At 36.7% G+C, this 27,722-nt stretch overlaps 1 protein-coding gene across 5 annotated transcripts in view; it reads right to left on the bottom strand.

The window, feature by feature from the left end:
* LOC105479091 (ganglioside induced differentiation associated protein 2) overlaps nucleotides 1-27,722 on the bottom strand; it is a 69,903-nt gene that overhangs the window by 15,275 nt on the left and 26,906 nt on the right. For 4 of the 5 annotated variants that reach the window (XM_011736894.3, XM_011736898.3, XM_011736895.3 and 1 more), the window contains exons 7-13: nucleotides 27,105-27,264; nucleotides 24,903-25,059; nucleotides 14,144-14,220; nucleotides 13,008-13,084; nucleotides 9,906-10,045; nucleotides 7,947-8,001; nucleotides 4,139-4,282 (exon numbers count right to left, since the gene is read on the bottom strand). In XM_011736894.3, coding sequence (XP_011735196.2) covers nucleotides 4,139-4,282; nucleotides 7,947-8,001; nucleotides 9,906-10,045; nucleotides 13,008-13,084; nucleotides 14,144-14,220; nucleotides 24,903-25,059; nucleotides 27,105-27,264 — 810 coding nt within the window. Of the gene's footprint in view, nucleotides 1-1,145; nucleotides 4,283-7,946; nucleotides 8,002-9,905; nucleotides 10,046-13,007; nucleotides 13,085-14,143; nucleotides 14,221-24,902; nucleotides 25,060-27,104; nucleotides 27,265-27,722 lie in introns of those variants that run through there. The other variant, XM_024792042.2, reaches the window with a different exon arrangement.

Genomic DNA, 27,722 nt, shown 5'->3' with positions numbered 1-27,722 from the left:
AGAAATGTGAGCCAAATAAACCTCTTTTCTTTATAAATTACCCAGCCTCAGGTATTCCTTTATGGCAACATAAAAATGGATGAAAACAGAAAATTGGTACTGAGGGGTGGGGTGTTGCTATAAAGAGACCTGAAAATATGGAAGCAGCTTTGGAACCGGGTAATGGGCAGAGGCTGAAAGAGTTTGCAAGGATCAGAAGATGACAGAAAGACTTAGGGAAAGTTTGAAACTTCTTAGAGATTGGTTAAGTTGTTGTGACCAAAATGCTGATAGAAATACAGTCAGTAAAGGCCACGCTGATAAGGTCTCAGATGGAAATGGGGAACTTAAGAATTAGAGCAAAGGTCATCCTTGTTACACCCTAGCAAAGAACTTGGCCGCACTGTGTCCATCCTCTAGAGTTTTATGGAAGGACAAACAATACTGGTACCCTATGGTATCTGGCGGAAGATATTTCTAAGCAGTAAAGCATTCAAGAAGTGGTGTGGCTGCTTTTAACAGCTTATAATCAGATATGAGAGCAAAGAAATGACATAAAGTTGGAATTTATAATTAAAAGGATGCAGAAGGCTGGGCGCGGTGGCTCAAGCCTGTAATCCCAGCACTTTGGGAGGCCGAGACGGGCGGATCATGAGGTCAGGAGATCAAGACCATCCTGGCTAACACGGTGAAACCCCATCTCTACTAAAAAATACAAAAAAAGGCCGGGCGCGGTGGCTCAAGCCTGTAATCCCAGCACTTTGGGAGGCCGAGGCGGGTGGATCACGAGGTCAGGAGATCGAGACTATCCTGGCTAACACGGTGAAACCCCGTCTCTACTAAAAATACAAAAAAATTAGCCGGGCGTGGTAGCGGGCGCCTGTAGTCCCAGCTACTTGGGAGGCTGAGTCGGGAGAATGGCGTGAACCCAGGGGGCGGAGCTTGCAGTGAGCCGAAATCGCGCCACTGCACTCCAGCCTGGGAGACACAGCGAGACTCCGTCTCAAAAAAACAAAACAAAACAAAACAAAACAAAAAAACCCCAAAAAACTAGCTGGGCGAGGTGGCGGGCGCCTGTAGTCCCAGCTACTCAGGAGGCTGAGGCAGGGGAATGGCATAAACCCAGGAGGTGGAGCTTGCAGTGAGCTGAGATCTAGCCACTGCACTCCGGCCTGGGCGACAGAGCGAGACTCCGTCTCAAAAAAAAAAAAAAAAAGGATGCAGAACATAAAATTTTAGAAACTCTCAGCCTAGGCATGTGGTAGAGAAGGAAAGAACATTTTCAAGAGAGGAATCTAAGGATGCTGTGGAGCAACCACTTGCTAGAGAGATTAGCAAGGATAAATCTTTGAGGTAGCTCCTCACATCACAGGCCCAGAGGACTAGGAAGACAGAATGGTTTGGGAGCGACAAGGCTTTAACACTTCAGGATGCTGCTCTCTGCATCCCAGCCCCTTCTGGTTCCAGCGATGGCTCAAAGGATTCCAGGTACTGCTCGGGCAACAGCTCTGGAGGGTGCAAGCTGTAAGCTTTGGTGGCTTCCATGTGGTGTTAAGTCTGCATGCAGCATGCAAGAGTGGTGGAGGCTTGGCAGCTTGTAACTAGATTTCAGAGGATATATCAGAAAGCCTGGGTTCTCAGGCAGAAGTCTGCTCCAGTGGTGGAGCACCTCCAGGTAGTCCTCACTGGGGCACTGCCTAGTGGAGCTGTGGGGTTGTGTTGCTCCCATCCAGACCCCAGAATCATCCTGGAAAAACCTCTGGCATTCAGCTTCAACCTGTGAGAGCAAGACATGTGGGTGGCAACTGGCATAGCCATGGGGGTAGGGGTGCCCAAGGCCTTGGGAGCCCACCCTTTGTACCAGTGTGCCTGGTATGCAGAACATGAAGCCAAAGGAGATTATTTTGGAGATTTAAGATTTAATGTCTGCCCTGATAGGTTTTGGACTTACAAGGGGCCAGTTACCCCTTTCTTTTGGCCTTTTCCTCTTATTCCACCCTTTTGGAATGGGAATGTTTACTCAATGCCTGTACAATCATTATATCTTGGAAGCAAATAACTTGATTTTGATTTTAGATTTATAGCTGTGAGGAACTTGCCTTGAGTCTCAGATGAGACTGGATTTCTGAGTTGGTGCTGGAACAAGTTAAGACTATTGGGGACTGCTGGGATGGAATGATTATATTTTGCATGTGTGAAGAACATGAGGTTTGGGTGGCTAAGGGCGAAATGCTACATTTTGGATATTTGACCCTCTAAACCTCATGTTAAAATTTGATCCCCAGTGTTGGAGGTGGGGTCTAATGCCAGGTGTTTGAGTCATGGTGTGGGGTGGATCTCTCATAAATGGCTTGGTGCTGACCTTGTGGTAATAAGTAAGTCCTTGCTCTATTAGTTCCTGTGAAAGCTGGTTGTTAAAAAGAGCCTGACACCTCCCTTCCCTCTCTCGTTTCCCTTCCCACCATGTGACCTCTGTGCACACTGGCTCCCCTTACACTTCTGCTATGAGTGGAAGCAGCCTGAGTCCCTCACCAGAAGCAGATGCTGGTGCCCTTCTTCTCATACAGCCTGCAGAACCATGAACCAAAAAAATCTGTTCTTTATACTTAGCCTCAGGTACTCCCTTATAGCAACAAAGAAATGGACTAAGAAACCGTCTTTTGTTTCTTCCCCATTTTTATGCCTCTCTTTGATCTAACATCTCAATTTTAGAAAGCTCTAGCATAGGTACAGAGAGCAATCCAATGAGCCAAGTGTTAGATTGTAAGTTAGTCTACTTAATTTTGATTAATTACATTATTATGCTTGTATTTATATAAAAATATAACAGCTAAAATACACAACCAAACAAAAAAAACAAAACCAAGCTTGAGTGTGGTGGAGCTATATTTAATATTTAATGAAAGCCTGCTTTATAGGCCCGTAAGTATATAGAAAATGCTTTGGCTTAAAATACAGTCCTTTAGGTTTTCTAATCAACACCCAACTTGTATGTTTCTATCCCAGAAAATAAATGATAAATCCAGATACTAGCTATGAATTGTCATTCGAAATTTTAAGTATAAAAATGTTTCTTAGTGTCTTTCACATTTTCTGCTATCCATTTTTTTAAGCATTAAGATGAGTGATGTAGAGTTCAAAGAAAAAACACTAAGATCATTTCCTACTCCAGCAATCTGCAGTAAATACAAACTAATGTACTCTTTTCCCTTCCCTGTATTCAACAATTTTTGTATCTATGATCCAGCTGCTCCAATTACAAATCCTCTCTGTATAACAGTCAAACATGAAATTTTATTAGCCATTAGATCACATTATACACTTTACTCTGCACATAAGGGAAAAAAATTATAGCTAAAGTTAGAAAAATGTTAGAGAGAAATTGTGTTGCAGAATTTTTATTTTGCTGTATACACATTGCACAATAATTAGGGAAGAATAATTTATTTCAAACTGAATATAACTTTCAAATATATCCCCTGGTTCATGAATAAAGATATGCAATCAACAACAGTTAAACAATGGGCTTGATGAGCTTTTGGCCAAGTGTGTTACTTTTTTTTTTTTTCCAAAAATTACTAAGGTGAAACCATGAATAAACACAATAGAATAAATTGATGAAATTCACGAATAGTCCTTTGACTAGTGCTTATGTAACAGATCCATAAACGCATCTATAAATAATATTATCAGATGATGCTCTTAAAAACATTATACAAACTTTAAGAAAAATGAAACTTTTGGCAGGGTAAAGACTACTGAGATAGGCTACATGATTTACAATTAATTCTAAAAGTGATCACCAATAAATTCTTCTGGCTCTGTGTGGATGGAAAGCCATTCAATCTTAAGAAAATTAGGTAGAGGTATCTGTTTTAAATATAGTAGAAAACTTACAATACAAATGAAATTGGTTCCGAATTCACAGCAGAGAGATCTCCCACTGAAATGTTTATATGGGGAAAATGTCTCTCTTGGGACAAACCCTTTTCCTAACGTTATCATGGGGAAAGGATGTTAAATGATATTACCAAGTTTACTAAGATTCACTAATTTACATTAATATCTGGTAATGACAGGATGTTGTGCTCATAAGTGCTGCTCTATAGAACAGTTAGTATACCATACCAGGTGAGGGAGAACTTCTGGTACTTCTTACCCTGGCATCATATTCAAGGACAAAAGGAGGAAAGTCGATCTGTTCTGGTGATATGGCAGAAAACAGCTGGTGGAGGCTGTCCACATGGTGGATTTTGTCCTTCAGTCCTGAGACAGAAAAGGTGGTAAAAAACCATGTTGACACCTGATTAATAGAAGAGAAAAAATAATTTAAGCTAGTTGCCATAGTTAGAAACATAAACACAATTTGGAAAATTTATAGTAGATAAAAACTGTATTTCAAAATCTTAAAATAACTAGTGTTTTTCAAAGTGCAATTTGAGTTGTGCAATCATCAGTTTAGTTGATTATTAATAACATTAAAAAGAAGAAACAAGGATAACACTGACTAGAGACTATAAGAAGAATGAGCTTTGTTTCATGAAGCTTTTGTTTCCATTACATGTATATAAGTTCCCATGCGTGCAGTGTGTTAGTGCTGTACTACATGCTTCTTACTGTGGGTTGTAGTCAAAACCGTTGCATTATTTGGTAGAATAATTGGTGTTCCAGTCTTCTGAAAATGGTTAATTATCTCCAAATCTCACACTGTGAATTTTTCAAATGAGACTGAAAAGAAAATTTGTGCCAATATTTGGGACTTATATATTTTCAGCTGATGCTTGGCATGAGTTTCTTTCTCGAAGTCCATCAAAGTAAATCACTTGTAGATGTGATGTCATCTTTGTTCATTTCACCTGACAACATGCAATCCCTCTCTAAAAGCTAGTATGCAAAATTTGTTGGTTCCCCAAAAAAGGATAAAAAATTCTTGATACCAAACAATACTGACATAAACTAGTAATGGCTTGAACTTAAAAATTATTGTTTATCTAAATTGGCAATCACAAATCAGTCCATGTTTATCAACATACTATACAATAGTCCTATGAGGCAGGTATGATACTGTTGCTAACCCCATTTTACTTACAGAAGAAGGTAATGTATGTAGGAAATAGCAAACTTTTTTGAAAAGGACCATTATAGTAAATAGTGCAGGCTTCTTATAACAACATTATCAGAAAATTGTTCACAAGGAATGCCTGAAGGCCCTTGGAGCAGTGCAATATTGGAGGCAGGACAACATGAAAATTAATCAGGAGGCTGCTGTGTCATTTCAAGTAAAAGCTGACAGTGGGATGAACTAATGTAGAGGCAGTGGGAATAAAGACACAGACATAAATTTGAGCAATTGTAAACACACAGAACTGATGCAATGTGCTAGGAGATGAGGTAGAGAAAGCGCTCCAGAAAGGCTCTCTGGTTTCTGGCTTAGGCACTTGGGTAGGCGGTAGTCCCATTTACTAACACAGAGAACACAAACAGCAGTTCGGGAATAGGTGGAAGAGGAGTACATGAGGAGTTCTGTTTAAAAATGTTGAACTTCAGGGTCCTATAAGATACCTAAGTAAAGATATCTAATCAGTAGTTCAATACCAAGGTCAAAGCCTAAGAACGATAATGATGATGATGATGATGATAATAATGAAAATGATGATGATAGCTTATATTTACTGAGCACTTATTATATGTCAGTAATGTTTTAAGTATTTTACATGTATTAACTCATTTCATCTTTCAATAACCCTAAAAGATAGGCGCTATTATTATTCCCATTTTATAGGGGATAAAATTAAAGCATAGAGAAATTATACTACTTGCCTGAGATGACAAATTGGTAACTGGTAGAGCTGGGATTAGAACCCAGGTCATCTGAATCTTGAAACCATAGTTCTAAACATTAGGCTTTATTGCCTCCCCAGATATATGTTTGAAGATTGCATATATTTTGGAGGGTCACTGAAGAAATGGGAATAAAAAAGGTATAGAATTAAAGATGAGGGTGGAGAAACACGGAAACACTAACACTCAAAGGATGCAAGCAGGAAGCCAGGGGCAGTGGCTCATGCCAGTAATCCCAGCACTTTGGGAGGCGAAGGTGGGAGGATTACTTGAGGCCAAAAGTGTGAGCCCAGCCTTGGCAACACAGCAAGACCCCATCTCTATAAAAGTACAAAATAAAAAAAATTAGCCAGGCATGATGGTGCATGTCTGCAGTCCTAGCTACTCCGGAGGCGAATGTGGGAGGATCCCTTGACGCCGGGAGTTCTAGGTTACAGAGAGCTATAATCATACCACTGCACTCCAGTGTGGGTGACAGAGTGAGACCGTCTCTAAAAAGAGATGAGAAGAGAAAGAGAGGCCAACAAATGAGACTGACAAGCAGCAGCCAGAAGTAGGAGAGATACCAGGCAAGGTAAATTTCAAAGAAGCCAAGACAAAGTGTGTCAAGGAAGAAGTGATCAACTGTGCTTAAGGCTGTAGGGAATGCAGGTAACATAGAGAGAGAAAAGTGTCCATTAGATTTAGTGACCCAGAAATTATGAACGATTTTGGTGTGAAAAGCTTCAGCTGGCACAGCAGGATAACCACACTGGAGTAATTTAAAAGGTACATGAGAAATGGAGATGGTGAGCATAGAACAAAGATTATACTAAACAATTTTGGTTGTAAAGTAGAGGAGAGAAAAATAGATCTTAGCATTTTTAAAAGTTGATAATTTGGATCCAGCAAAGCGGGAGAGGAGAAAGACGCTAACCGTTGAAGAGAGTTTTCTAAGGAAATGGAAATATACTCTGTAGTTTACGGTCTGGGAAAAAATGCCTAGATTCAAACCTAGCCTTTGCTACTAACTGTTGGTTATCTTGGTTCCTTAATCTCTCTAAGCATCAATTTCTTTACCAGTATAGTGGGACAACTACTGCTAACTATTTCACAGGTATACTGCAAAGCTTAGGCAAGATAATTCACAGGAGGAATGGGCAGATAGCAAGTGCTCAGAAAACTTAAGCTAATGTCATTACTACGGGATCCACAGCACAGGGAGAGGGGCTGTCCTTCATTAAGAAGGACATTAATGAAATGTGTTCATTAAGATGGAACACATTTTTGTGACAGAGAAAAAGGGGGCAATGATAAGAACAGTTAGCAAGTAGGTTTGGAGTGGGAAGGTAAAGATAAAGAGCTCCTTACTGATGACTTCTATGAGTGAAGAAAGCAGTACAATGGATTATTTCAAGTTTAGGTTTTGATGGTCAGGTGCGATGAAAGGGTAACAGGTCCTAGGTTAATTTAGGGTGACTGACAAGAGTGGATGAAGTGATGAAATGTCAGTTTTTAGCTTGACAGAGAAGAAAATAAAGGCAAGATGATATTTTCAGAAAGAGTAAAAAGACCAAGAGACTAGATGTCTTGATGAAGTCAAGATGTAGGCTTAGGTAGTGGGAATATAATTGTGAGCAAGACTGCTATATTCTAGCCCTCATGGATCTTGCTGGCTCATGTACAAGGAAGAAAATTAAACATGCAACTAAAATAAAAACATAACAATGATATAAGACTACAGAATCTAAAGGGGTTACAATGCAAGAACAGCTACTAGCTGCAGGATTGGTCAGGGAAGGATTTCTATAGAAAGTAGAGCTGAGACCTGAAGGTCAAGCAGGAGGTGGCCATGGGCAGAGGAGGTAAAATATTCTGTAACAACAGCATAAACAAGGCCCAGATGAACAAAGAGCAAGAAAAGAGGCAGGGACTGATGGGCTAATGGCTTATAAGGGTTGCCCACAAAGGCGTTGGAGTCACATACAACCAAAACATCAGGACCACAACTCAAGGTCACTTAGAAACCAGGAAATTAGCAGTCATAATGGTGACAGCAACAATTAAGTTGCTGAGCTATTATCTTAATACTCTGGGCATGTAGGACACATAAATTCTAGATTTAGACAAAGAGAAAAATACTGTACCTTTGAACGAAATGTGGGATGAACAAAATAAACAGCCTTCAAATTCCTCTTGTACCTGATCCAAAAATAAAATGACAAAAAAATTAGTATAAGTTCATGCCTAAAACCAACTACTATCATAGACTATTAACTACTTGCCTAGGTATATAAACATAATCAGAGAAAAATAAAGGCAGTTATAATTTACAGATTGAATTTTAGGTGAGAGTCAAAAACAAACCAGAGAACATTTCATTTTTTAAAGTATCTGTTTTATAGGAGATATTAAGTGCTTCTGTCAGCTGAGCTAGAGCCACCTATAGGTAGGATAAAGTTAAGCACATTTGTATTTGACAAATTTATTGTGTGTCATTTTTTAATATGATGCTAGAATCTCTGGGATCAAACAGCAGCTAAATCACTTAAAATTAGAGCAAAAATTTAAACTAAAAGTTTCAATGGTCATATCACAACAACTAGCAGAATCTGCTGTGTCCCAGAAATTATAGAGGCCTACTTAAATTCTCCTAACAATTCTATGAGCGCAGTACTATTACTGCGGGTATTTTAGCCCTCCCAAAGTCACCCAGCCATCAAGTGGCAGAGCCAGGAACTGAACCCAGGCAATACCGCTCCAGAATCATACTCCTATCCACTATTCCATCTGGCCTCTCTATGTGTGCCTGAGACTTTTTTCAACAGTTCAATAATCAACATCGGGTCATGTGAGGTTAATTGGAAAGGACTTCAGAGAAATAGTACAAACTATTTCACAGCTGAGGCCTGTTCCACATTAAAGAACTGGTTAGTGGTAGAAGCAGAACTACAGTGGAGTGAAGCTTCCTTTCATATATACAATCCACATTCAGAGAAAGCTAAAAAGGTGTCTATTGGGTAATGAAAGCTTTAATATTCCTAAATAAGATGAGATTTAATGGGAGAAGTAGGATAGCTGGAAATTTACAGTAACTTGCCTTCTTTGTACCCTAACTGTAAAATGGGCTTCTCAATGCAATCCACACAGACATTGTGATGCTACAAATAACAAAACAGCTAACAGGACGGTTGAGTGCCACTTTTTATTCAGAAAAAAATGTTAATAAGAAAAAATGTAAAACACTACATTTCATCTTTGCTACAGTCGGGTGTCATATATTTTCTGGTTAAAATTTCCATTATTGGCCAGGCGCGGTGGCTCAAGCCTGTAATCCCAGCACTTTGGGAGGCCGAGACAGGTGGACCACGAGGTCAGGAGATCGAGACCATCCTGGCTAACAAGGTGAAATCCCGTCTCTACTAAAAAAATACAAAAAACTAGCCGGTCGTGGTGGCGAGCGCCTGTAGTCCCAGCTACTCGGGAGGCTGAGGCAGGAGAATGGCGTAAACCCGGGGGGTGGAGCTTGCAGTGAGCTGAGATCCAGCCACTGCACTCCAGCCTGGGTGACAGAGTGACACTCCGCCTCAAAAAAAAAAAATTTCCATTATCATTTCAAGGGAAATATGCTTTAATGAAAATAATTTTCTAGCTCCAAGTCAGTAACCTGGGTTCAAGTCCAAATTCTGCATTTACTGTTGTGAGACTTTGGGCACATACTTCACTTTGCAGAATGTCAATATCTTCCATTTTTCAAATACAGATAGTATCTCTCCTAACCAACTCCTGGGTTAAAGGATCAAAGTAAATAACGTTTATAAATGTATTTTGATAAGTATAATACATCATATAAATAGAAGGTAGTATTTTTGTTATTTTATACACAAAGATTGGTAATGTAAAAAGTTTACATATGAATTTACTTTAATGCAAAATAGGTTTCAGTTAGGGAGGGTCTCCTATGATTGAAATATCTAATCTATGTGTGATAAAAGTCTTTCTTAAATGAAATAGCCTTTCACAGAATACAAAGCAATGTTTGCCACTGCTTAGTATTAGAAAAGAAAGAAACTATTTCCCCTTCATAATTTGCAAAAATAACTAACTTGACATCAACAACATCGTAGAGTTTCTTCAGGAAGTCAGAGTCCAGATGATTGTATTCGCTGGTCAGTGTGTGAAAATACACTAATACATACTCCTTCACAGCAATGTGATCCATCACATGAATGAAGTATAAGAGAGCCTAAAAGAAAAAAGGGGGAATAAAGGTGAAGATCATTTTGAACAGTAGTCTATTTCACAGAGGCCAAGAAAAAAACAAAACAAAACAGAAAATTAACCTACTCTTTGCCCTAGTCATTACAGATGGATAACTCAGAGTGATAAGTATCCATTCTCTTTAAAAAGATCTCCAGGAAAGTGAATCATCCCAGTGTTTTAATAATTCTCATAAGTGCTACAGTACAATTCCTTTCTGTCTTGTTCTAAGTGATAGAGCAGAACAATCAGTCTCTATCCTCTAAAACAATTCTTCATATACTGGAAAAAGTTCTTGGATCAACGATCAGGTTTTCCTTCTCTAGGAAAACAATATCAAAATCATTAGAAGTAGAATTTCTATACTTTTAATAATTTTTGAAGTTTCTGCTTGAATTCAATCAAAGTCTTTGCAGTCTGTACTCAGAAATAGACTCATGGCCTGCACATAACCAAGAATTACTATAGAAAGATATAATGAGTGATGCCTCACATGATTCACGTTGAGAGCTAGTATTTTTAGATCTTTAGTGCCAATCTGAAGGAGGACATTGAGAGCAGGTTGAATCAGTAGATGGCAATAGGTTGGGAAGCATTTCTAGAGCTCTGAAAGATTCAAATTCAATGTGACCCAGATCGGTTATAGAAATATTCCATTACAAAAATGATGAATTTAAGAGAAACACTAAAAGCAAAACAGAGATACAATATAGGCAGGGCCAGTATGACCCAGCGGTTTAGCTGTAAACATTCACATAGAAAAAGCTAAGAGGTAACAACTAAGGGATTACTATAAAACAAACAGTTTTCCAATTCCTCTTCAGGTGAGTCCTTGACATTAACATGGTTGGATTAACATGGACTAGGATCTAACTGCTACCAGAGCAGACAGAGAAGGGTATTAAGAAAACACAGTATCTTTCCATTCATTACCTGCTTTGGTAACAATGAGTATTATCATCATCTATTTCAGTATTTTACAGGAAATGATATATCATGAATATCCAGAACTCCAGGCAAGTACACACCAAAATCAAATGCAAGGATTTATGGCTTTATTGGTATTAATCAAATTATTGATTATGAAAATGAATGTCACACTGATTATTAAGAACATAAATGATTACAGATAGAAACATACTAATGGTATAATTTTCATCAGTTATTCCCTCCGTGTGTGTGTGTGTGTGTGTGTGTGTGTGTGTGTGTGTGTGTGTTTTGTTTGTTCGAGACAGGGTCGCTCTCTGTCACCCAGGCTGAAGTGCAATGGCATGATCTTGGTTTTGGAGATCTTGCAACCTCTGCATCCTGGGCTCAAATGATCCTCCTGCCTCAGTCTCCCAAGTAGCTGGGACTACAGGAATTGCCCACCATGCCTAGCTAATTTTTGTATTTTTCGTACAGATAGGATTTCACCATGTGCCCAGGCTGGTCTTGAACTCCTGGACTCAAGCAATATGCCTGCCTCAGTCTCCCAAAGTTCTGGGATTATAGCATGAGCTACCACACCTGGCTATGTGCATATTTTTATTATTCTTTTTTCTCCTCTTACCAGATTGCTGCTTCATCTTTTCTGTCCATTCTTCAACCCCCACCCTAGGGCAATTAGGATACTCCTTTTTGGCTTTGAATTCAACTTAAGTTTTTTCACTATATAACCATATCACTGTATCACTATATATGACGAAAAAATGTGAAAGACAAATTCTCCCCCAAACCACGAAATCCCTTTCCTTATTTTCCTTGTTTCTGTGCTTAAAAACAAACAAATAAACAACCCAGTGAAGGTCAATGTAGATACAAATTAATGTATCACTGTTTCTCCTATTAAATTGTATTCTAAACACTTCTCTACAGTACTTGCCTCTATAACCAAACACTTCTCTACAGTACTTGCCTTTATAAGGGTCACAGAATATCCTATTTGAATGCACCGTAATTATCTGTGAGGAATTTAAGTTTTACTTGTTGCTACAAATGACCCTGCGAATAATATGCCAGGTTCAGTGCTTTCACAGTTTTTTTTACCCAAACAACAGTGACTGAGAGTCTGAGGACTTAGCCAGAAGTAATTATCAGCTTTTGTCCAACTGGTTTATCTGAAATTCTGTGTAATTCTGCATTTTTAAGTATACAATTTTTTTTACTATGGTTAATAATTACTGATCAGTTCAGGTTATTATCCTTTGAAGTCAGTTCCTAACAAAACTGATATTCTAAGATTCTCTATATATTTATCTTGTGGGTTCAACTGTTCCTTGTATGAGTATTCTGATTTGAATAATGTCAGGGCCTATAGCTACTTCCATACTTTGGGTTATTTCCTTAGTATAAGTTTTCAGAAATGGAATTAATGGATCAATGGGTGTGATCACTTTTATAGTTTCATCTTTGATGACAATAATTATTTAAGAGTTAAGGTACCTCATTTTAATTCACCTTTTTTGGACTACTAATCACGCTGAATATTTTCTTATTTTTATCTACCAGTTCCATTTTTCTTTTATGAATCATCTATTTCTGTTCTTTGCCTCCAAATGAAGGAATTATAGAATTACGCTATCTTGGGTAAACTACATTTCTGTTTTTTTCTCTTCTAATAGATACTCAAAAATTAATTTTTCTTTTTTCAAAAAAGAATTTGATTACACAATTATAATACAGAATGATTCCAACCACTTACTAGTTACATCATATCCAAAACAAAGCAGCAGTGGTTTTGGAGATCATATTATGGTACTCCAGTATTTTTATTTCTTGGACAGAGAAAAATCAAACCCCTAATTGAACTGAAATGATACAGGTCCACTCACAGAACCAGGTCTGCTCCTCTGTCAGTGATACACAATTCAGCCGTGATTCACATTGTAGGCCTTGATTCCAAATTCATATACAACTTATTTTTTCAATCAACATTATTTGTAAAACAGAGCCTTTTTATGGCTTACCTTGTCCATATCTATTAATGTTACAGGAATGTTTCTTCCAACTACCACCATCACTGTTCGACCACAGTTATCAACACCTATAAACAGGAAATGTAATCAGCACCCAGAAACTTCATTCCAAGAATATTATTTGTCTTAGGCTCTGACTTTATAAAATATTCTATGTGAACTTAAAAGATTGAAAACAAGGAAGTATAAGTTGCTCAAATTTTATCTTCCAATTTTTCTACTCTGCAGATGACAACACCCTTTTATTAAAGCTTTATGAGGGTTTTGATCACTGCCCTTTTAAGAGAAGACCTCTTAAAGATTTTAAATCAAGAACAGCCAAAGATCTTTTAAAATGTTTTATTATTTTCTAGAGACAGGATCTTGCTATGTCTCTAGGCTGGAGTACAGTGGAGTGATCATAGTTTACTGCAGCCTCTATCTCCAACTCCTGGGCTCAAGCAATCCTCCTATCTCAGCCTCCAAAGCAGCTGGGACTACAGGCATGCACCACCACGCCTGGCTAATTTTTTCATTTTTTTTGTAGAGATGGGGGTCTCGCTATATTGCCCAGTCTGGTATTGAACTCCTAGCCTAAAATGATCCTCCTGTCTCCACCTCCCAAAGTGCTGCGATTACAGATATGAGTCACCATGCCCAGCCCCCAAAACCTTTTATAAACAGCTTTTTGCTTACGCTCACTACAACTTTTAATAACATTAGTGATCCAGGAAAAACTAAATAGCACTCAAATCTGAAAATTACTAAAAAGTACTGTCTGTAAAAGAAATAGAATGGAGAAAGGGTGGGAATCTGGGAACTTTCACTCTCTCCATCATATATTTATGTAAGGTTTGAATTTTGTAGTAGCAAGTATATGGTACTTTTAAAAGCAGAAACATTTTTTAAAAGAAAAGGGACACTAGCATGAAATCAAGTTGGCTAATGCAGAACTGTAAGTTGAAAATTTTATAGATTGGGATGTTATTTTTAAGATCTTGATGACAGGCAAAACTATCTTCATTAGTACAAAACCATTTTGTTCATAGATACAATAAATGAAATCAGAGAAAAATGAATTCTCAAATAGCATGATTGGTAGGGCTCTAAATTAGTGAAAGAATAAGTTACCATATATTTAAGCTCACCTGTTTGGTATAAGGCTTTTAGAGAAGCAATATCAGACAGATCCTCAGATCTTGCTTGACATAACCAGCGATTATAACTAGGGAAATAAATGATATAATCATTATAATAAACCCTTGGAAATTAAATTTACAAATGGGACCAATTTTTGATACCTTTCCCTAACCCTAAAAATTTTCAAGTATATATTTCCTTATAATTGGGAAGGAGTTAAAGAAGCATTAAACCATGTAGAATCTCTACTACATGTTATTGATAAAATAAACACAAATGAATTATTGAGAAAGGAAGGTGTTCATTATTTTAAAAATCCTTATGATTAAATGAAGATTGTACAGGTAAATGGCTAAGATACCAAGTATCCAAACTAACCTTGTTTTAAAACACTATTGTTTTCCTTTACTAAAAACATGCATAGAGAAAGTCTAAACCAATGGCAGAGCTCCAAAACAGATGCTCACTCACTCAACAAGGATTCGAGTGGTTACTCTATGATAGTTACTGAGAATACTATCATGAAAGGACATGGTTGCCTCCTTTAAGAAGTTTACTTTTCAGGGGAAAAACAGGCAAGTGCTGTACATGTTATGTGGGATCACAAAGGAGTTGGGTAAATTTATCTGGGAAGTTCTGGCATATTTAATCATCAGTTAAACGAACTAGTTGTAGTGATATCCCACAGACCAAATCATATGGACTGCAGTTTGGCTTTGGCTTTGGCTAAGAGGATGTTAAAGCTGGAAGAGACATTAAAAGACCTTGCAGAGGGAAATGACATGCAAAAGATTAATGGTCAAGTTCATCTCAGACTTCCCAGCCTATTAAATGGTAGAGTTGAATGTGAAGTTGCACTCAGGTCTCTAGATTTCCGGAAAGGTCAGTGCTTTTTCTACTGTATCATACTAATTTCTTGAAATTAAAAGTGCCACTTACTTGATTGTGAACAAGCTTTCAAGACACCTAAATGTATGAAAAGAAACTCTGAAGTGTCTAGATCACATATGGCAATATCCAGTAACAACAACATCAAAAAGCTTAACTAAGAGAGGGGAGATGTGGCTTCTAATCCTACCACTTTTGGTGCAAACTTACTGAAGTCATTTACCTTTATGGAATTCAGTTTCCTCACCTGCAAAATGGTGTTCATATGGGAGGGGCACCTTTCAGCTATAAAGTACAATTGCACAACTAAAAATATTTAATGGGAAGTCTATCACATACAGACTGAAATCAACAAGCGACATGCCTGTTAGTTACACAGATATTGTTACTGCTTATGAAAAACATAGTGGTACTGCATTACTTCTACAGACTGCCTTCTCAAATTTGTGATTTACCAATCTATGCAAATTGAAAAGTCAAAGACAGTAGCTTTTAATTTTGTTTCAAAATATAATTTCAAAGTCAAGAAAACGCCTATGTTTATTGTAGTTCTCTCTAAATCATATGCACTATTCCCTATTTTCACACCATCATTTCCTATTTACACTAAATCAAAATTTTATTTCTTTACTTAAAATATTTTCTTTGACAAATAATGTACATAATGTTTGATATATGGATACATTGTAAAATGGCTGAATCAAGCTAATTAACACATCCATTGCCTCACATATTTATCGTTTTTTTTTTTTTTGGTAAGAATAGTTGAAATGTATTCTATTATCAATTTTTGGGTATATAACACATTCTTATTAACTACAGTCACCATATTGTATAATAAATCTCTTACTCCTCTCGTCTAACTGAAATTTTGTATTCTTTGACCAACATCTCCCCAATCCCACCCCAATCCCACCAGCACACCTGATAACCACTTTATTCTGTTTTTCTGAGTTCAGTTATTTTAGGTTCCACATGTGAGATCATGCTGTATTTGTTTTTCTGTGCTAGACTTATTTCACTTAACATACTGTCTTATATCATTAGTATGAAGGTTAAAAGACAAAACTATTAAAAATAATAGCAACAATAATTTGTTGAGACAAAAATAATACAAAAATGTAAATTATGACATCAAAAATGTGGGAGTGAAGAATAAAAGTATAGAGTTTATCACGTTTTTAAAAATCATTCTATTATATACTTTCCAATTGTTTATAATGAGACTAAACAGCAAAATATATATTACATCCTATGGGCACCACAGATCCTAGCACAAAGCACAAAACAGGAATTCAATTAATACCTATTAACTTCTATACTCTGTTCATGTATCCATTGGCTCATTTTTCAAAGATTTATTGAATAAATGCAGTGTTTGCATCATAGTAGGTACTAAATTCTTTGCTAAATGAAATAATAAACATGAGTATATGCAAGATATTTTCGGGCCTGAGATGAATAAAAAAAGGCTCTTGAGTTTAAAGTTGCATATGTGAGACAGACATATTACAGTACAAAGAAAACGAACTTTGTAATAAGAACAAGACACCGTAACCAGAAGGCTAAATACTCCATCAATCAAATATGTATGCTGAGAAGGGGACTGGTGGTGAGGTAGGAAGTGTAATGAGAAGGAGTAGAGTGGAGGCAAATTCTAGATATGTTGTAGAAACAAATGCTCCCTTCTTGGTATCCCCAAAGACTTCTACCATGTTCAGTGCAAGACTTTACACACTTATTGGAATGGCTATTTCTATCACATTAGACCACCAGATAGAGAACATGTCATATTTGTCTCTGTATTTCCAGCCAATCCCTAGGGTAGTTCCTGACACTCAATCTCTATATCTCTATTTCTATCTCTATCTCTATCTATCTATATTCAATGAACTCTGAAAAAAAATTTTTTTAAACTGGAACTCAGGTGTACAAAATGGAATACATGATCCTTAATTGATAACACTCGCATAGCTGGTATATGCATGGTCCACTTAGAAGACTAGTTATATAATTATTCATCTTTAATGAAGTAATAAGCACCCTAAAATCTACCACTGTAACAAAAATCAGGACTTTCACAATAACCTTCATCTAATCATGTGCTACTTCCCACCGTTATCTGGAATTCCAGGTTAATCACTTATTGCTTTCCTTTTTATATCATTTTAAATTCAACTACATACAGTCAATGTAAGACATTGTTTGTTTGTTTTTAACTATTTAAAAAAGCTTATCATACTGTATATAATCTCTTGGGTCTTACATTTTTGACTTACCATATTGCTAACATTCATCCATATCATTGGATTTCAATGTTGTTGACTGATTTGGACACTTACAGGTTGAACATCCCAAATTCAAAAACACAAAATCTGAAATGCTCCAAAATCCAAAACTTTCTGAGTGCCAACATGACAATTAAAAAAAAAAATGCTCAATGGAACATTTCAGATTTTGGGGATTTGGGATGTTCAACTGCTAAGTATAATACAAATATTTCAAAATCCAAACAAATCAGAAATCTGAAACACTTCTGGTTCCAAGGATTTAGGATATGGCATACTTAATCTGTATGTATCATGTATTCATACTAGACAAAAACTATAGATGTTTTTCATTCACTCTCTCACTGATGGGCACTTGGGCCATTTCCAGGGTTTTGCTATTGTGAAGACGGCTACGATCAACTTATTTTGCGTGTCTCCTGGTATACATGTGCATGATTTATCTTGAGTAGATACCAATGAGTGAAAGTGCTAGGTTACAGGGAATGTTTAATTTTAGGAGATAAGGACAAACCTCTTTTCCAAAGCATTGCACCAAATTATACTTCTATTAGCAGCATATGAGATTCTGTGAATCTCTGTCCTTGCCAACAGAGATGCTTTAGTGTTAGATGCTTTAGTGTTTTCCAGTTGGACAGGTTACAAATGGTAAAGCATTTCTCCAGTCAGTAACGAGGCTGAGATTCTGCTCATGTTGACTTGATTCTTTCTATGAGATGCCTGTTCCTGCCATTTTTCCATTTTTTATTGGGTTATTTGATTGTTTCTCACAAGTTGTAGTTCTTTACACATTCTTGATGCTAATCATTTGTTGTGTGTTTTGTGAGTATCTGCCCCCATTCTGTAACTTGCTTTTCACTTTGTTTAAGCTTGGCTCTACTTTCTAAAGTTCTTAATTTTAATATAGTCAAAATTATTTTTTCTTGGTAGTCAATGCTTTTCATGTGCTTAAGAAAATCTTCCCTTTCTCTAAGGTTTGAAGGATACTAACTTAACTTCTTCCACAGGTTTCAAAATTTTTTAAAATTTAAGTCCTTAATCTATCTGAAGTTTGGGATTTGTCCATAGTGTGAACACAGAAATAGTATAAACTCTAAAATGTTTTAAACCTTGATTGATGATTAACAACTTGAGATCTAAAGATAGATTTTAGTTGACAAAACCTCTATGAACATATTCATGGGGAGAAGTTTATAGTTTACATCAGATTCTTAAAGGGGTCATGATTTTTAAAAGGTTAGAATCACTGCTGAGACACTGGTCCTGTTCTGGTTTCTTATAAACAGCACCTCACTTTTTGCTATAGTGTTTTGTTTTGTTTAAATAAAGACATGGAATCTTTTGTTCCAATCCAAAAATCAAAACAAAGCTAAAAGGAAAATATGAACTCAAAATAGTTTCTGGGTTTCCTACAGGATATTTCCCAAATATCCTATATAGAATATTTTCTTATTCCAAATAAACAAACTTTTCTATTATTTTATGGGTAAACATAATAATCATGGATAAATAATAATACAAAATATGTCAAAATGGCAGAAAAAAGTAGCCACTAGAGTGCTCTAAAGGCAGAAATACTAATTAGTTTCTCAATGGGTTGCAACCGACTGAGGTTGGACACTGTTCTCACAAAGCTAATATAAGCCAATTATTTTCCAGTTAATAAATTACCATCCACCTGTAGAGCCAACAGCTGAATGACAAAAAATTTTTAAACTATATCATTCTTAAAAGACTAATAACCAACCCATCTGTGTAAAATCATAGCCCAGGAAAAATTCTGTCTTTGGAATTAACACAGGCTTTCCCAGATCTTATACAACTGACCCATCCTAGATTTAGTTAAGATCCTTGTTGTATCCTCTTATTGACCCTGTACAGTAATTTAAACAATTATTCATATAACTAATTAGTTTAACATTTTTCTCCTCTGCAAGACCCTAAGCTCCATGCAGGAGGGTGCTGTATCTGTCTTGCTTGTCACTTTATTACTAGTAGTATCCAGCACAACATTTGGCACATTAGTAAAAGCCTATTAAGTATTTAACAATGAACAAGATAATGATTTTGTTGAGAAAAATGACATAAGGGTCACAGGCAATTGAATCTTAAGTCAGTCAAGTAATACTAATAAAAAAGGAAATAAAATATTCCTGTAAAATAACTTGAAGAGTTTCAAAAGCAGTATTTTTGAAAAAGAATATCTAGGTTGATTCCTAATTTTGGTAAGTAAACTAATGTCTACCTTATGATACACCCAAATCAGAACCACAACTGGATGACAGACCTGGATTAGAAAACACGTCTAATTTTTCACATGTTAAAAACAATTATTTTGAAGAGACACTGAGATGGCAAGGCAGTGTTACGAAAGGAGTGACATAAAACTATTGCCAATCCATGTGACCTTTAGTTTTGTTACTGATGGAAGAACTGAAGGCTTTCGAAAAGATATTTACTAACTAAAAACCTACTTACTTTTACATTTGTTCAACCTAAGTAATTAACATAATCAACAGAAGCCAGACTCAATATGTGAAAATAAAAGCCTGATTCAGAGATATCAAGAGAAAGAAATTTTTAAAACTACAACCTACAATCTCAAATACAGCTGAGCATGCAAACAGATGACTATATAGCTTAGTTATATCATAAACTCCTCAACAAACAGCCATCAAAAACTTTTTGGTCTCAGGACCAAAATATATCTATATAAAACACAGACATTTTTATGTTTTTATAAATTATTGAGGACCTTAAACATCTTTTGTTTGTGTCATTTATATCTACCAGTTCTCACATTAGAAATAAAAAGAGAAATTTTAAAAATATTCATTAATTTAAAAACAATGAAAAACCTATTTTGTGAACATAACTTTTTTTAAAAAGTTGTATTTAGAGAAAAGAGTTGTATTTTTTAACTTGCAAATCTCTCTAATTTCTGCTAGATTCTCATATGTGCGTTTGCATTTAAATTACTGCAATATCACATACTGAGTGGCCTCCAGAAAACTCCATTGAACACTGCGAGAGAATGTGAATGAAAAAGAAAAATACGCCTCAGTAACATTATGATTTTTTCTTTTCTTTTTGTTTTTTTGAGACAAGGTCTCTCCTCTTTCGCCCAGGCAGGAGTACAGTGGTGTGATCACAGCTCACTGCAACCTCCACCACCTCCTGGGCTCCTCAGCCTCCTGCGTAGATGGGAACAGAGGCATGCGCCACCATGTCTGGCCATTTTTTTTTTTCTTAAGAGACAGGGTTTCATGAACTGGACTCAAGCAATCTAACCTCCTTGGCCTCCCAATGTGCTGGAATTACAGGCCTGAGCCACCACGCCTGGCCACATTATAAAAATAGTTTATCAGGTTCCCTGGATCACACTTTTGAGAAGAAAACAGAGTAGCAGGTTCCTCCCTGGACCATACTTTTGAGAGTTGGTTATCACTGTTAAAACAAAATAGCAACAGACCAATTAGCTTAGGGTTGTTTCTATACCAGGAACCCTTACATAACCATATCCCAACTTAACTTAGAAGAATCCCTTGTAACTGATTAATTTTAGAAACAAACAAACAAAAAGCAACTAAACTGAGTTTCAGCCAATCACAAATGGCAAACTAGCTGGATCATACCCAAATAAGGCAAATGCCTAGCTGTAGCCAATCAAGTAATTTCTCTACTTTGCTTCTGCAATCAGCCTATAAAAGTCTGCTGCTCATGCTGCTATAGTGAAGTTCTCTGAACTGCTTCTGGTTTTGAGTGCTGTCTGATTCATGAATACTACTGTGCTCAAATAAACTCCATGAAGTTTATTTTTTTCTCAAGTTTTTAACATCACTCTGAAGTAGTCTGCTTTACAGATACAAGAGAAGACCTCATCTTCAATCATCACAGACACTGGGCACATAAATGGGAAATCAGAAAAATCTTTTGGTCAGACATAGCTCCTTACTCAAGCAAATAGCTTTGGGAGCCATAGGTTATGCTCTTCTCCAAGCCTGCAACTATGTGTTGACTTCACACACACAACCTGACTGCAGTTCTGAACTTCTGTCTCAATACCTCTGACATCTCAAGGTAGTGTGGCTCATTCATGGACTTCCAGAAGATGGGGAGTACTTTATCTCTGTGTACTTGCAACTAGAATATTTTCTTGTAGAATAAGTGTTCATTGTTTCCTAAACAAAATGGAAAAAGTCAACTGTGTTACAAATGTGACTCTCAAGATCAAGGTCCTCTACCAATACAAAGGATAATGCTTTACATGCTATAGGATTCCTTTCCAGAAAGTGTGGGATCAGTGAATATAAATGTATTTTAATACTGGCTTAAACTAAGTCACTAAGTAAAACTAATCAACTCACTTAGAAAAACAACAACAACAACAACAAAACCAGCAACCAGCCCAAAGATAAACTTAAAACTTCCAGATATCTGTACCATTTCATGGAAAAATGAGTTAGGTATGTACTAAGTTTGTGTGTATTTGTGTGTGTGTGTGTGTGAGCAAGAGAGAGAGAAAGAGAAAATGGACAGAAGAGAACAGGTTGACTGATTTGAGAAAGGTGATAATTATGTGGTTCTTTGTATGTGAATATAAAAAGTCTCTAGTCCTTTTCCAACTGCTCTAACATTGGCTTGTGTAAGTGGGTTGAAGGTGAGTAGAGAAGGGAGATATGCTACAGAGGCAACGTTGAAGGATCTTCCTTAAGTAGCTGTAACTGTGGGCAAGCCACTCCGTGGGATCAATTTACTTCATGTAACATAAAGGAGTCACACTAGGTCAGTGATTAAGGGCCCAAAAGGATCATCTAAGAAACTTTAGAAAGAAGATTTCTGAGTCCTTTCCATGGAGGACAGGAAGTTTGATATAGGAAGTTTGGTGTGGGGCACAGATTTTTAACAAGCACTCTTAGTGATTCTAATGCTGATAGACTGTGGACCCCATTTTGGAAAACTATTAACAAATGATCATCAAAATTCCTTCTAACTATAAAGTACTGGTGAGAGATCACAGACCAGTGATTTTCAAAGTGTAGTCTGTAGACTCCTAAAGAGATCCTGACGTGCCTTTAGGAGGTTGTAAGATCAAAACTATTTTTGCAATAACATTGTTAGAGTTTTTCAATGCATGAACATTTACATTGATAGTACAAAAGCAACTGATGGGTAAAAACAGCTGGTAATAGCCTTACCACAAATCAAGGCAGTGGCACCAATAAACAAAAAAGGCCAGCTGCATTTAAGAATGCCTTCGAAGGAGGAGTAAAGATTATTAATTTTATTAAATCAGTTCTTGAGACCTCATCTTTTTAAATTAATGCAAGACAAAATGGGAAGAACACATAAAGCACTTTTGCATATTGAAGTGTGAGGCTGCCTTGAAGAAAGTTGCTATGTGATTGAGTTGTGAGCTGGACTAGTTGCTTTTTTTCATGCAGCACCATTTTTACTTCAAAGAATGACTGGCAAACTATAGTTATTCAACATGAACATTTGGCAGGTGTTTTCCCAAAAATGAATAAAGTGACCCTGACATTTCAAGAAAAATAACCAACAGTATTTGTTGCCAATGATAAAACTCGAGCTTTAAAGCTTTAAATATATATATATTTGAAACATTTTTATTGTCATCAGAAGCTTGGCAGTTCCTAATATTAAATACTTTTCTGATGAGATTGGTGATACTGTAAAATTGATACTAACAAATATAATTTTTTGATACTGTGTAATGAAATGTGTCAATATTTGGAGCTCTGAATAATTCAATGAATCGATACTTTCCAAAAAGCTAATGTATCATGTTATAAAGCCATGCTATACATTCCTACTATAAAATCTGTTCAAAGTACAGAACAACACATTTTAATATAATAGAATTCAAAAATTCATGGATACAGTTTGAGATTCTGCATTACAATTATATTTTAAAACACTACTGTTTATCAAATTCTGGTATGGTATCAAAGAATATTCCAATTATTTTAAAAGGCTATTAAAATACTCCTCTATTTTCCAATTATAATCTCAGTGAGGTCAGATTTTCTTCATATACATTAGTCAAAACAACTTATTGCAGCAGTTTGAATGCTGATATAAGAATCCGGCTGTCTTCGATTAAGTCAAACATTAAACAATTTGCAAGACTAAAAAAAAAATCACTATCTTTCTCATTAAAAAACAGTTATTTTAAAATAAATAAATAATTTCTCATGTGATAAATATTGATAGATATAACTCATAAAAACAAAAGCTCTCTGGGGTCTTCAACAATTTCTGAGTGCAAAAGAGACTCGATACTAAAGAATCCCAGATCCCAGTAATGTGAGGAGACCAGGCACCGCATTTAATGAAAAATGTCCATCAGATGAATCTTAAACATATGGCCAAGTTTAGAAACCACTGAAAGTATCATTTGACTGTGACTACTTCACTTGGAAAAGCTGTTCCTTGGTGCCCCCTAGTGGCTTATATGCTTTTGTTTTTTAAATTAAAATCAGAATAAAGGAAGACCTGGGATTGAGGAGACACGAAATACTAATTCTGTAAGGGACTCGAGAGATCATGTAGTCCAACTCCCACTTTATCAGTGGAGACAGAGAGCATGGAGACATCATTATAATACAGCGTGAAAAATGCTATGCTATGCTTTGGGTGAGAACAGGGTAGGAAAAAAAGCATACAGGAGGTGGCATCTATTCCAGACTTTGGAGGTAGGTCTCCAGAGGCAATTGCTTTTGAAATCTGGATAGAAATTGAAGGATGAGAGTAGCCCATTCAAAAGGAATGGCAAGTACCAAAGTTCAAAGATAAAACAAGCCATGATTTGCTCAGTACAACAGTGAACAATTTTAAGAGCTTGACAAGTACCAGGTTCTGTGCTAAAGCTCATTACATTACCTCATTTAATGCTCACAAAAACCCTATGAGGTGCTAACCCTCAATCAACCCTATAAGGTAATGGATAGTAGATATTTATAGTTTTTTTTTTTTTTAATTTTCTTTAGACTTTTTTAAAAGCAGCTAGCTTTACAAAGACTGGATCTTTAGGAAAGCTTACCCAAAAGTACAAAGCTGCTTCTATGTTTTTAAAAGGATTTATTCAAAATTGCTTTGGAAGACATATGGAAGAAATGGAATGGTTTGGATGTCTTATAAGGTCCTTGGGATAAGTCAGGGAGAAATAAAGCTCTTTTAAATTTAATTAAACTGTAGATTATGCTTTAATTATAAACATAGTAGAGCTAAATAAAAGCTTTATAACTCCCTTTCCCTTTTCCTAATTTCTCCTTTTAGAATATAAACCTGTATTATGGAGGCACTACAATTATAGTAGACAGGGTAGGAGCTCTGAAATCAGACATGTATCTGAACACTGGTTTCACCACATATTAACTGTGGCCACTGATAGCTTTCTTAACTTTGAGTTTTTGCACCTCCGAAGTGAGGACGATCTCTTCCTCACTGATTGTCATGAAAAATACATTGGAATACATTATGTATACACGTAGCTCATGCATCAGATGTAAGGTCCCTTTCCTGCTTCTGATGTCCTTATGTATCTAACAGTCCTGAAGGGTTGTCTTACTTTCTTTGATGCTGCTTCTGCAGAGCTGCCTCTGATAATTGTCCCTGAAGGATCAGTTTTCTTTGCTTGTCAATATCTCCTTCCATTCGAGCAAAAGCGTGAGAGCCAATGAAAGAGAGATCAACTCCCAAGCCTTCATCCTCCTCTTCTTGGTTATCTGTAACAAAAATGCTACTATCAACAGAGAGCTTATGCTAAAACTAGACAGTAAATGAAACAGATTGTGAATGCTGTAGTAAGGATGACAGTGAGGTAACTCAAAAAACTGGGGTCAAGGTTATTTTTGAGAATGAAACTGTAATCAGATTTAGGCATCTGTAAAACTGAAATAATGAAAGAAACTGCCTGTCCATGTGTGACAAAGGTTTAGCAATATGTGAGATCCAATCAGGGTGACCTGGGTGTAACCCTAGGAAGAAAAGAGTAGAATGTAATCACACACAAAAAGACGGAAGTAATTAGATTGTATCTGGGTTTAACGATGGCTCATTGCACAGCATCTGACAAAAAAGAAGTATAAAAAACAAGCATTTAGGAAGGTTTATATAGCACTGTTGAAAGAGGAAGCATTTGATTGCATAAACCTCAGCTGTTCTGTCAGGTAACATCCCAAGATGGATGTACCAGGATCACAGAGTATGATCCACATTCCTTAAGAAATATTTCAGTTATAATTTAGCGTCCTGGTTTTCTACACTGTCATACAAACCTAGTTATTTTGATCCATAAGAGTTACAGTTCTCACTACAAATTAATAAATTAACTTTCTAATCTGTCCACACAACCACTGTGAATTGGATGAGTAGAAATCAGTCTCTTGGGAACAGATTATCTCTTAGTGTGGTATTCACTGCCTTGGTAGATGTTACGCAAAAACAAAACAAAACAAAACAAACCTTGTACTATGGGGGACATTCCCAAGGCAATGACAGCACTTGAATTCCAACCTGGTGGACAATCAGCTGGAGTTTCCCCACGTCTACTTCACTGCTCCTCAAACTGACAGGCCAATAGATTGGAAAGGCCTGCTTTCATTAAAAACACCCTTCAAGTAAAGCTTGGTTACACATATTTTAACAGATTTAACATTCTACTTGAAAATAAGAATGCTAAGGTGTACATCTATCACAAAAAGTATTTTCTGAAATATGAATGCAAATCAAACACTCTGGGAATGGTGGATAGAAGAGAATCTTTTAGCAAATCAATGAGTCTTATCTACCGTCCAGCACTCAAAGTGGTTTTGCTGTTCACCACTCATTATCACACTAAATGCATTTTATGAAAGAAAAATTTTATGGTAGTCACAGGCATGAGGATTTCAAAACAACTCTTTGCATTATTTCAAGGATATACTATACTGGACGCTCACCCAAAGTGCATGGGCACCCCTTCAGCAAAGCTTGGTTTCCAGATATTTCTCATTTTCTGATGCTAGACCACTTATAATTCTCTCCACTTGATGAAAGTCTATGTACTTGTGATAAAATCTTGAGTCGCTTCCTACCAATTTTGGCTTGGTGCTCATTTTTAAAAGAAATATTCACCCTAGGAATTTCATAGTAATTCCCTAAACTGCTGGATTACACGATTCAGTCCCAGCACTGAAGCGTGTGAGGCATATCTCCACAGAAGGGACTTAAGACCTTAAACATGTACACACGACCATCACTACAAGATGTCACGCAGAGTAGATTCAGAAGGTCCCCATCCTAACACATTCTACCTACTGCTCCAACCTACGACAGTACATAACCCGAAGAAACAAAATGAATGGTTATAATATTCTTGTCTTAGTATTTAATGTTAGGTATGATTTTTAGAGGATACTGAAAGCTGTTCAAAATGTTAGACAATAACGTACTTCACTATCTCAGCAGTGTCCTGCATGAAACTATAACCTCCATCAGGGTGAGAATGTTGTTATAGCCACCTCTTAATCTCCACTGTCTAACACAGACTTGACATCCATCCATCCATCCACCCACCCACCCACCCATCCATCCATCCATCCATCCATCTAAATTGTATTTGTAATTTCAAGAATAGAACTCAAAAACTTCTACTCTGGTCTTGATAGTAGTGTCATGGTAACAGAGAGCTTTCCAAAGGTCAAGCTGAATCTCTTACTTCTTTGGTGATTGGTGCCTTATCTTTGCTCCTTAAGAGGGAGATTTAAAAAGTTAGAGCTCTAGAGCTCACCTTCTGGAGCGCCAGGTTTCTCGCTTATTCTAATCTGTCGTTCGGGTACCACAGGCTCCCCTTCTGCATTTCCAATATCTGCAGGTAGGTACGGCAATGATCGATTCTCCTCTTTTAATGACCTTGGGAAGTACAGAGGTAGCAGCTTTTGGTAAGTAGCCTGTGTCAGAAAAGCAAGACATTCTGTGAAAAATAGCACAAAACACAGAAGACCTCAGCAGTACTTAGCTGAGCTGTTCATACACTGTGAAGACAACCTCCACCGAGAATAAAGACTTTACGACTTCTGAGCTCAGACTAGATACTGTCCGGAACCCTCAATCAGCTTTTGTGTTAAAGATAAGGATATTGTTATCTAGTCAAGTTAAATGTGATGCCTGCCCATCCTAACAATTTCAGGTCACTGAACCTGGAATGCATAAGTCCTGCCACTCCTGTCCCTATCCGTACCTTCACTTCCTAACGATACCAGTCTCTCAAGATTTGGCTCAGATGCTGGCTACTTCCTTAACCCTCATTGTGCCATCAGGGTCCGTTCAACCAGGTTTAGCTTCTGAGTTGTTTGTGAAGGATTTCTCTTTCATGATATTTATTCTTTCTTAAAAATTTTTTCAAAGA

This window comes from Macaca nemestrina, chromosome 1, assembly GCF_043159975.1.
Source record: "Macaca nemestrina isolate mMacNem1 chromosome 1, mMacNem.hap1, whole genome shotgun sequence".
Taxonomy (NCBI): Eukaryota; Metazoa; Chordata; class Mammalia; order Primates; family Cercopithecidae; genus Macaca; species Macaca nemestrina.
Note: the sequence above shows the minus strand (reverse complement) of the source record. Positions and strands in the feature narration are given on the sequence as shown.